The sequence below is a fragment of the Mytilus trossulus genome, chromosome 7, assembly GCF_036588685.1.
Source record: "Mytilus trossulus isolate FHL-02 chromosome 7, PNRI_Mtr1.1.1.hap1, whole genome shotgun sequence".
In the NCBI taxonomy this organism is placed as follows: Eukaryota; Metazoa; Mollusca; class Bivalvia; order Mytilida; family Mytilidae; genus Mytilus; species Mytilus trossulus.
The window spans coordinates 44,906,167-44,918,688 of record NC_086379.1 but is presented as its reverse complement, the minus strand read 5'-3'; the positions used below and the strand labels follow the sequence as shown (position 1 = coordinate 44,918,688).

Sequence of the window (12,522 nt, the reverse complement as noted above, 5' to 3'; positions counted from 1 at the left end):
ATTAGGACCCCAGACCGAGAGGTAATCACGTGATATCAACATGACATTTGGAAAATTATTTTCTCCCAGGGCGAATTAAAGTGATGTGATTAAAAAAATAGCTGCTTAATAGTGCATCGGCTAGCAAAGTATAAAAGAAAATTATGCAAATTAAAAAGTACAAAATTTAAGACCTTTTCAACCTTTTTAAACCTCGTTGATTTGTTTCATAATATATCTACAGGGGCACCTGTTTTCCCTTACAACAATGGAATAGCCCATCAATGAAATGTAATTTGATAAGGGGCACTTTTTGATGTTGTGTGTGTGTAGATTCCCGAAGATTCTACGCAAGAGTTTGTGCACGTAAGCCACTATCCAACGTGGAACTTTCTGGTGATTTCTCAGACCCTTCATGTTACTTGGTACTGAAGTTGTCATTCACTATTAAACAAATTGTTTAAAAAAAAACTAAGTTTTGAAGACTAACTCAGGAACAATGACAAATCAGAGGTATTTGTTGTTGCTTATTTGCGTGGCATCAGTTGTTAGATGTGAACTGTTTACATCTTTGGCCCACATGGAAAGAGCTTTATTTGCAGAGAGAGAAATTTCATCAAGAATAAAAGAATATGTGACAGAAGAAAAACAAAGACTGGATGCACTTTCTAGGTGAGAATACCACTTTTTTACTTCAAACTTTAGCATCAAACATTTACAAATATAACAATATTAGCCACCAGACTTAAGATGAAGGAGTCTAGTACACTTGTACCAGCTTGTTTCAAGTCCTGTAGGTTGTCAGTTTGCATTGGCATGTCTTGATGTATGGCTAGCTGTCTGATCATATGATTGTGTGGTACTGGCGGTTACAAAATAGAGTTAATACATGCATGTCATATGTATATATTCAAATATTTGAAAGGAAATTACAAAATTCAAAGTCTTCAACTCTTGATGAGGTCAACATTTTAACTTCCACTTGAAATAAACTAATGATTTTTTATCCCTCCAAGTATAGTTTTCTCATTTCATTGGCAATACATTGTAATACTTTTTTTAAGCATTGTCATATATACAATTCAATTCAATTCAATTCAATATTTTATTGGAAAGAGCACAATAGAGGCGTGATCCAAATACAGACAATTATACAGTGTATATACATTGTAATATTGTCCCAATTATGTGTTATATTTGTCACTGGATGTAAAAACCAATTTAAAGATAAATCTTCAAATTGCTCCATTTATAGTTGTATCTAATCCAAATGGTTTGTAATTTTCCATATGTTTGCTTCGATTTTGTTAAGCAGAAAACAGGATCTATTATTTTCCATGTTTCCTATCTAATTTTTACGCTCAAAATAACCTAGCTCATTGAACATGTTGAACAGGAAAATATTATTGTAGGAGTTTGAACACCAAATGTTACCAAAAGCTATAAAAATATTAATTTCATATACATTGTAAGCGGACATCTGCATCTTTTAGTTTTTACAAATTGATCTATTAAAAGTATAAACTTTTGTTGAAATTTCAATAAAACTGCTACACTGACTCTACATACACTTTTCATGCTTTTTGTATCTTTTGTTTTAAATTATACATGTACATGTCATACACTTGTACATTTACAATGTACATGTTCATTTTGTATTATGTTCACAAAAGAATAATTTTATACAAATGTTTAATTTAGGACCCTACATTTATGATATTTTTTTTTATGATTTTCACTCCATAATATGATCTAATACGCTTTATCAAAGGATTATTATTATGTACGTATATATGGTATATTTTTTTTATGGCTTTATTGGTTAAAAGATTTACATTGTATACATGGTATGGCATATATATGGAAAATATATTGTCTTTGGTTTAATATGTAGATAAAGGATTGATATTAAAAAAGATAATGGTATGGAAAATGTTGACTTTGATAAAATTATAAAATGTAGATAAACATGATAAAAGGATTGATTAAAAGACAATGGTATGGAAAATATTATCTGATATAATTTTAGATTATCTTTGAACCAAAGCACTGTCTGATTTATATACACATGTAGGTATTTTTGAATTTAAATCCATGAAAATAGAACATGAATATTAAGGAGATTATATTTGTACAAAAATGTAGATCAGCATCTATGTTGATCAGATGTATATGCACAAATGTAAACATGTGTAAACAATGTTCACTTAAATATACTATCAATCATAGGGGTCTTAATTTCAAATTAGTGAAATTTTCTCATCACTTGGTGTCATTGAAGTTCATGTTTCTTTATATATTCTGACTGTAAAATTTTAGACTGCACTTCCAAGCATCAATGCTGCAACTGAAATTTCATTTCAGGGAGTGAGTTTGACTGAAAGGAATGTGGTCTTGAAATTTATAGAGGGAAGGTGGATCACATGCACAAAAATACATTGACCACATGATCTAGGTACATGTATTAAAACACTGGTGAATGTTCAGGGGCGGATTCAGCCATTTTAAAAAGGGGGGTTCCAACTATACATGTATGTCCCATTCAACTGCATTGATCGTCCAAAAAAAAAAGCGGGGTTCCAACCCCCGGAACCCCCTTTGGATCCGCCACTGATGTTAAAGCCTTGAACTGTTGATGATATATGTACATGTACAAAAAGTTAGACTGAACATGTCTCTATTTTTCTTCACTGAGGTATTATCAGTTGATTTTTTTTTTTTATGCCACAACAGTCTATTAATGTAGAGCATCATTATCATGATTGTGTTTTCCTGTCTGCATTATTCTGTCATCCTGTATCAGATTAAAAATTTTGTTCATGATAACAGTGACAGATCCTTGGGGGTGTCCAGTTGTGGTAACCCCCCTTTTTTGGATGATCAAAACATTTGAATGCGGACATATAGTTAAAAAGCCACCCCACCCCCTTTATCCTTTTAAAAATGGCTGCATCCGCCCTTGGGGAGTTTTGATCGACTTTAAATTTCATGGGAATGGGCATACATTGTACATTTAAGAAACCATTTATATCAAATTGGGGTTTGAACCTAAAGTTCACATTTCACTGAACATGGACACTAGAATTTAGATAGAGCTAGCTTAAGCTGTGCATGGTGCCCTATCATGCCCATAACCTATATTAGTGTTTTATAATGTAACTTTGTTTATTGTTAAGGTGTAAATGAACATTGAATTAATTAATTATAAAACATTCTACAGGTGTTTTACTCGTATCTCGGGTCTACAATGTATATTACTATCTTTTAACAAATCATTTATCAACTTGTTTCACAATTAGGATAATTATTTGACACATTCAACGTAAATTATTACTTCTGTTGACAATTCTAACAGCAGTCTTCTAGCTATCTTACCACAAAATTGTTAGCAGAATAATGAATTTTCTCTCGTTTTATGGAAATATCTATAAAATGATACTTAAATAAAGATGATATTGAAAATAGACTTCCGTGTAATGGGAATTTGATATTTATTTTGTTCATTATAAGGTGCTTTTAATTATAGCTGTTTTGGTCCGTATTGATTGGAATTTACGTTGATAGACAGTTCCGTGGGTGACGGAAATGAACAGATCTAGTCAGGATAATCCTTATAATTGAATTTTATGTATATTTTTTCTGTTAAAAATAAAATAGAGAAAAACAAGCTTCACAACTTTTCTAGGTATTTATATACATTCAAAAATAGAAATAGATGACTCCTGAAAATGACTAGCAAAAGCAAGCCTTTTATATTTCTGTGTCCTCTAAAAAAAATCTAAAGTTGGGGGGGGGACGAGTCAATTAAATGTTGTGAAGTACAATTTTAAAGAGATATATGAAGTGAGCATTTAGAGAAATTCATTACTTTTTCAATAAATTTTTAAATAAAATTAAACTAATGAAAATGATTTTTACAAGCATGTTATTTAACATTGTTGTAATACAATTTGTAAAATGTACATGCACATGTAACAATGAGATTATTATACAATTTGCTATGCTCTACATCATAATCTAAATATATACTTTTGTTTATCTGCAACCTGCTGAAATGAATATGCTATGATTACAATAGCAGTAATCTCTACTAGATAAAATTTCTCGTACATTTTGTATTTTACTCATGCATGCATATGATCGTGTGTACTACCTTGAATAAATTATAAGGATGTTGAATTTTGCAGTACATTTTGTATTTTACTCATGCATATGATATGTGCGTAAATAAATTGAAAGGATATTGCCACTTGGCAGATTAATTACTGAACTACTTGATTTGGTTAAACTTTTATGAATAACTGGGTTTGTTTGTTCATTTCATTGTCATTGAGTCTGCACATTCATGACATTCCTAACATGTAATTTCCATACATGTACCTTACATCTTGTGTGGCTTTTTGTTCGACACTGTTTTATTCTACATTTGTTCTGAAATTAATTTTCAAACAATTTGTAACATTATTGAAGCTTGTTGGTGTATTTAATTTTTACAGTTAATATATATATCATGTACGTATATACATCATGTACATTTTGAACATTTGTACATATACAAAAAAATGAGAATGGAAATGGGGAATGTGTTGAAGAGACAATAACCTGACCAAATATCAGAAAATATCTAGGCCACCAATAGGTCTTCAATGCATTGAGAAATCCTGCACTCAGAGGAGGCTTATAGCATGTGTCTTAAAACTAAAATGTGTACTAGTCATCATAACTCATGCTAGTTCAGGGTTTATATATCTCTTCTTTCTGAAAATTAAAAAAAACATGTTTACAAACCAATTTTAAAAATGACACACATTGAAAATATTTACAAATATTTTGGATAAGAGACCAAAAAACTTTGTATGGCAGCATATATAATTGCTTGTTTCAATAAGAAAAAGTAAGTTAATGTTCAAAGTTTTCACTGTTCTGAAATGATCATGAAGACTTGATCACTAGATCATTGTGGTAGATTATCAACCAGTTTGAAAGAGTATAAATCTGCTTTGAATTAAAGAAAGATTTATAATTAAAGAAAGACGAACACAGCTTGATATTTGTAAATTCTTCTTTTATTCAGGTTAGCCGATGAGTTAGAGACACACAGTTCTAAAGCTTTAGAGAACGTAGATTTTTACTTGGGGAACCCTGTCAATGCCTATCTGTTTGTCAAGAGATTTACAGTTGATTGGGAACGACATATTGAAGATATTTTGAAATGGAAACCAAATGAAGGTATGAAATTCATAAATTATGCACTGCACTGGTGTAAAATCTATAGATAAAATCTGGTACAGATCTCATATTGATACAACTTTGTATACATGCATGTTATTTTGAATGTTGTGACTTAAAAAAAACGGTACAACCTAAATAAATACGAAACCTATTCAATGGGACACATGTTTAATTGTAAATACATAATTATAAAATGGTCTGTACATGTACACTGTCTGCTCTTCTTTGCATACCAAATTAAAGGCTTTTAAGCCAGATACCAAAGGGAGACAATTTGACTGAGGTGATAGTTCAATGCCAGATTTGCTCAAAGTGATGTTTGAGATGAATAGACCCTCCTGTAAAAAAAATGGCTCGGTATGGGATATTCAAAACACAGATAATAAATTTGCACATGGTCAATGATACATGTATAGATCATTTTATCTTCGTGGAGAAAAAGGAGGCGTTACAGTATGTAATGTATAGCAAAGTTGTTAACGTAGAAACATAAGCAGATCAGTTCTTTATGATTGCTTAGTTTAAATGCTCAATTCCACTACATTGGGCGAACATTTTTTTGCCAGCTTTAATTCTTGAAAGTGGATTATATGGATAAATTCAGAATGACATCTGTCTTCTAAAAAAATAACAGATGCATGGTTAGAAATATTGTAAAGTAAAACCAACTTATTTTTAGCATGAATACTTTAATCTTTTCACTTTTATTCCTTTCTGTCAGATTATGCCGCAATTTTATTTTTGGGGATATTAAAATTTGTAACAATTTGTATTCATTTTATTTTGCCATAAAATTGGATAAATTATTTGATAAACAAATTAACCACACATATAGAACATCAAGTATATCACAATGAGATTTATCTAAAATGTGATTATTTAAATCAGTTCTTTAATATTCTATTGCATGTTTTCCCCCTATATGAAAGTGATAGCAAACCCCAAAATATGTTCAAGTTTGGGTCATCTCATGGTCATTTTGATACCATAATTTTTAACTGATTGAAAATTAAACAAGATTATGTTGTTATGATTTCTGCTGTTTATTTTGTTTGAATTGGACACATACATGACATATACATGTACCCATTTTCAAACATCCTTCATTTATATATTGATGGAACTCCAATCTTAAATGACTAGGATTGTCAGTTTTCCTATAGAAGATCAGTGGTTTTCTCCAACATGTTTAAGAACTCTTACTTCTTCCACCTATATAAATTGGCTGCCACGAATTACCCCAAAAAACAGTGCTTAAACCAGAAAAGTCAAAATCAAATCAGTCATTATATTGAACATGCACGTGCACATGTTGTAAGAAACATCTGTTGACATTTTCTTCTTGGTTATTCATCATTTTTAAAATGACCATGAATTTGTGCATAGAAAATGTCAATGCACATGTACTTGTTATGTTTAAAGTTGTCATGCACAAGAACAAGCTGTGGTTCAATCTTTTACTCAGTTTCTCATGAATTTTGTTCAAACTTAAATCAGTGGGTAAAGTTAAATTTAAGGTAGATTGATGGTATACCGCCATCTTGGATTGTACAATCACAGTACAAAATCGGTCTAGTTATTTGTTTAAATCTGCAAATTTAGAGACAGATTTGCAATTCAATAGTTAGACTGATTTTTCTATTGAAGAAAACCTTTTTATTAATCGTATTATACAAAATATTTTATCAAATATAATTTTTGTTTGTTTTAAAATCATTTTTTTTCAAATGAGCCATTTCAGGGGAGGTAACTCTTTTAGTACAAAATTTATACTGGACTAATAGGTAAATTTTTTATTTTTACTTGTAGCAAGAAAACAAGTTCGGTGACACCATGTTTTCTTTTTATTTTCTTAAAACATATTATGAAACCTTTCTTCTCACAATTTAAAAAAAAAAATCTATTTCATAGAATTTTTTTCATGCACACTAATGTGTTTTTTCATGAACAAACTAACCAAATTTTGGCAATTTTCAACGACTCATTGCTTGAAAAATAGCACGGTGACCCATACGTTTTATTAAATTTTTTAAAAGAGCACAGTAAAATCTTCATTTTGGCAAATTATAAAAAAATTCTGTCTCAAAAATATATACTTGTGATCTACCTTAATAGACCATTTAGTTGGCTTTTTGCATTAATGTATAAAGAAATTCTGTTAAAGCAAAACCTCTTTTACTACTGTAAATTAAGAAATTATTGTGTGCATTTATTATTGTGATTTTGTCATTTCAAACTTAAATGCGATTTTGATTTTAACGATTTTGAGAAAAGTCATGCTTAAGTCAGTTAATATATTATAAAATTCAAGTTTTAATTATTGTGTTAACAACTCTGTCGCATTATTCGCAATCATAAAAACCTCGCAATAATTTCTGAATTTACAGTATGAAGATCAATTATTTTATAACAAATGTCCATGAAGTACGTGCTTATTAGGCATTTCTTTGGCATGTCATGGTTTTGGTATTAGTTGTTTTATAGATTACAAATATATGCAGGTAAAGCTAAGTAAGTCAAGGATGGTGTTTAAACATTTTATGATTTTATTTATAATCTTGACAACTTTGCACAGATGTACATGTACTAAATTTTGACCTCTAAATTTATACAGCTGATTTCTTTTCTTTAAACACATACATTTTGACATACAGTTGTGTATTCTCATCTTTTATTAATTTCATGAAAAATACATCTCTTACAGAAAAAGTACTATTGATAGATTATCATGTATGGGATACCAATTTTGGGGAATTTGCCATGTGATTATGGACTAATTTTATTCCGAATTAATTTTATCTCTAGGTTCAATATTTTTGTGATTTTACTTTTTGGTAATTGGTGACCATTAACTAAAATATTCAATGACTTACACATTTTCTATGTACAGTTTTGGTTAAAAATGAGAAGCAGAAACCAAAAAGTCAAATATTCATGAAAGTACTTCTTTTTATCTAAACATGCTAAATTTCCTAAATTTGTACCTCAAAATTAATACCAGTATCTAAACTGTCAAAAAAATGGATTGAGATTCAGTGTTTTTTATGCCCCAGCCCTAGCAGAGGGGGCATTAAAAGTTTTACCCTTGTTCGTTTGTACATCTGTCCGTACATCCCAAAATTGCTTTTCATTCTCTAACTAATCAAATTTGCCTCAACCAGATGTAATGAGACTTATACTACCAAACACAGATCAAGTAGGAATTTTGGTGGTGTTACTTTTACCATTCAAGAGCAATGCCCCTTTTAAAAATTTGTGAATTTTTCTTTATTTTTCCCTTACTAAATAGTTTGCCTCAATCAAATTTATGAAACTATAGATCATTGAAGATACACACTGCTTATTACCACAAAACACAAATCAAGTTTGTATTTTGATGTTATCTCTTTATTTTAATTAGAATCTTGAACTTCTGAAATGAGTATATTATTATTGTTTATCTATCTGTTCAGGGACTGGAAGAAGATGGGTTGTAAAAAATATATGATTATAACTTAATTATATGCAAGATATGAAAATTTATGGTACCCAGGAATATAAATTATAAATCAGCAGTATTTGAATATTACAGTATTAATTAATGTGCATTTAATGGGTTTTTTTTCACAGAATTTCATGAAAAAGTAACCAAATTGAAAGAGTATTTGCCAACCTATGAAGATTTAAATGGAGCCGTAGCAGCCTTGTTGAGGCTTCAGGACACTTACAAATTGGAAACAGAAAAAATAGCAGCCGGAGATATAGCTGGTATTAAAACATCAGAACTGTCAGGTAAGTTTTGTTCAATACATGTGCAGACAGAAAGAAAAAAGCACAACAAAACATAAGCACAGAATTAAACCTTCAAACATACCGGAGATAGAAAGAAAAAGAAAGAAAAAACAATTTATAACCACAAACCTTCAAAATTGTCTGTACAGTATATAATATACATGATATATGTCATTTAATAAAAAAAGAAAAATATATGAAAGACAATAAATATTAAAATTCAAACAAATTAAGAGGGAGTAACTCCTAGTAAAACTTATATATATACCTTCTAGTTATACATGAAATATATTGTATCTTGTCTAGGCAGATTGCCAATATGTTCTCTGCTTTGATGGTTCTTTGTAATAGAATGATGGAATTTCATGGGTGTACAATTTTATGCAAGGTTCACTTGAGGCAGATTTCTGTTTTAACCATGTTTACTTGATATATACTGATTTTTGGTCTTTTGTGGATAGTTGTCTCATTTGCAATCATACCACATCTTATTTTTATATTTAAAACTGTGTTAAATACATATCTGTACAATAATATTGAACTTATACTGCATTTGTATCACTGTAATTTATTAATTGTTATACTGTGGTTGATTAATTGATGATAACATAATGCCAGTGACCAATATTACAAGCATATTGAAGATGACAATCGTCATGATCTTTTATTTATGAACATGCACAATTGGTTTTAGAGATTTTAAAAACTGTTTAGGTGATGTTTATTTTCTGTGATGTTGGAAATATATGAAAATATCAAATACACTGTTATGATGGTTATTGATCTTGTAAGTGCTAGAAGTGAACTTAATAGAACAATATTATAACATGATAAGGAGATGTGGTATGATTGCCAAAGAGACAACAGTGAACTACCCACCAGAGACCAAATGGAATAAATGTAAGCAGCCATGGGCAACAGTAGTAATACAACCTTAAACAAGAAACATAATCCATACCTAAACGTTGTCTATTTAGGAATTACTTTTAAATTCTCTGAATTTCTGTTTTATTAGTTTAGAATTTGAATTAATTGTGAAATGTAAAATTTTATGCCATTTTAACACAGAAAATTAGATGCAACTCATTTGATATGTTCACATAGTTAACAATAAAATAACAATGTATTTTCATTTGATGTTGTGAAGAATTGTAAAAATAACATGCCTGCTAACTTTCTAATATTGCATGCCCTGTTCGTCAAACTCTTGATTTGTTACTTTTTGTTGAGCCTTTCGACTTTAGTCGAAAAAGCAAGACATAGCAATCCTACATTCCATCGTCGTTGTAGGCGGTGGCGTCCACAAATATTCACTCTGTGCTGGGAAACATTACATTCACTGTGTGATTAAAGTTTTTAAAATTTTAATAATTTTCTTAAACTATCCTGGGTTCGTGCCAAACTTGGACAGAAGCTTGTTTATGATCATAAGATAGTATCCAGAAGTAAATTTTGTAAAAAAAAATAAATCTTGTATTTTCCTAATTTTACTTTTAATTGGAACAACACAATCCCTCTGTGGTTAAGCTTTTAAAATCTTAATAACTTTCTTATACTATTTTAGATTTGTACCAAATTTCGACAGAATTTCGAAGCTTGTTTATGATCAAAAGCTAGTATCTAGAGGGAAATTTTGTAAACAAATAAATCCAGTTTTTTTTCATATTTTACTTTTAAATGGACTTAGATTTTCTGCAAGGAAACAAAACATTCACTCTGTGGTTAAACTTTTTAAAATTTAATAACTTTCTTATACTATTTTGGATTTGTACCAAAATTGGACAAGCTTGTTTATGATAAAATGCTAGTAACTAGAAGGATTTTTTTTTTCTTCCTGTTAACATTACAGTCTGCAGTTAAAGTTTTTAAACATTTATTAGATTCATAAACTATCCTGGATTTTTACCAAACTTGGACAGAAGCTTCTTACAAAAAAGACAGTAGCAAGAGGAATAATTTTATTGATTTATTTCCTCATTTTTGTTGAGCCTGCAATTAACAGAAAAAGTAGGCGAGACACTGGGTTCCGCAGAACTCTCACACATTTTTTTAGGTACAATTTGAATTGCTGGTTATAATAAGATATGTTCTACTTTTTGTATGCTCTCTCCACCCGGGCTGGTTTAGTGGTTCTATACCCTCACCATTCTCCTCCTCCTTTTAAAACAGACAATTTTGTCCTCCCCCTTTTAAAACAGACAATTTTGTTTATGAATCATTATTGTATTTGGTAGGTTAAATGTATGTTTAACATGATTAAGGTTATAGCATGTCACTTAATAGCATGATTTGCACAATTTTCAGCTGTTGATTGTTTCGAGGTTGGTCGTGTGGCTTATAATGATGAAGACTACTATCATACAACTGCATGGATGATTGAAGCTATGAGTAGATTGGAAAATGAGAAAAATAAAACCGTCAACAAATCAGAAATTATTGACTTCTTGGCTTTTTCTGTTTATCAGGTAAATTTATGAAATAAATATGCAACTTTTGTACACATATTATAATTATGATCAGGATAATTACTTCTTGGCATTAATATACACTGCTCTTAACAATGAAACTGATTTGTTTAAGAAATAGTACAATTATGAAATGTCTAACGAAAATTTTAGTTTCTTCAGAAAGGTAGATTTGTTGTCAAGCATCTTGTTTGCATATCTATTTTTAAAGCAGACATATGATTGGCATGAATGTTTGCAGTGCATCTTGTTTACAAGCCTGTGAGGACAGATCTGATTAACATATTTTCCTGTAGTAAGTCTTGTTTCCATGTGTGTGCTGACATCTAATTAGCATAGTTTCCTGTACTGCATCTTGTTGACATGTCTGTGTTTTGAAAGCAGAGATCTGATTGGTGTATTTTCCTGTACTGCATCTTGTTGACATGTCCTTGTTTTGAAAGCAGAGATCTGATTGGTGTATTTTCCTGTACTGCATCTTGTTGACATGTCTGTGTTTTGAAAGATCACATCTAATCAGCACTGTTTCGAGTAGTGCATAGATCTTGTTCACATGTTTGAGTTGATTGCATGGTATGTTTTTGTTTACATTGTGGACTAACCCCTTTTTGATTGGTCAATCCTGACAATTTGTCATGTGATTTTTCAGCTGTTGATTGTCTATATGTTGGCAAGTATGCATACACCCAGAGTGACACATACCATTGTCATATGTGGTTGGAGGAATCCCTTAATAAAGATATGAAAGAAATCAATAAAACAGCCGATCGATCAGAAATCCTGGATTACCTATCTTATGTTACAATGCTGGTAAGGGTAGCTATGGTCTTGTTGCTTAGATACATGTATGTAGAAAATGTGTTAGAAAGCTGGTTATGGTAGTTATGATTTGGTGGCTGCGGTTAAGGGTGGCTATTGTCTGATGGCTTAGATTTGTACAAAATAGCTAGTTTACAGTAATATATATGTTGAAAATACATTGCGACATGTTGAGGTTACAATTCATTTACATATCATAAACATTTATGACTTGTTGAATATAACTTCTTTTGTAGATAGATTGAACTTCTTTGTG

The 12,522-nt window shown here is 30.3% G+C and overlaps 1 protein-coding gene across 3 annotated transcripts in view; it reads left to right on the top strand.

Moving 5' to 3' along the window:
* The first annotated feature begins 12 nt into the window (after positions 1-12).
* Positions 13-12,522, top strand: part of LOC134725152 (prolyl 4-hydroxylase subunit alpha-2-like) — a 28,467-nt gene continuing 15,957 nt past the window's right edge. The window contains exons 1-4 of one of the 3 annotated variants that reach the window (XM_063588732.1): positions 13-651; positions 5,054-5,208; positions 8,821-8,982; positions 11,287-11,447. In XM_063588732.1, the coding sequence (XP_063444802.1) occupies positions 479-651; positions 5,054-5,208; positions 8,821-8,982; positions 11,287-11,447 (651 nt within the window). In that variant the 5' untranslated portion in view covers positions 13-478. Of the gene's footprint in view, positions 652-5,053; positions 5,209-8,820; positions 8,983-11,286; positions 11,448-12,096; positions 12,258-12,522 lie in introns of all 3 variants that reach the window. The other 2 variants (XM_063588731.1, XM_063588730.1) reach the window with 2 other exon arrangements.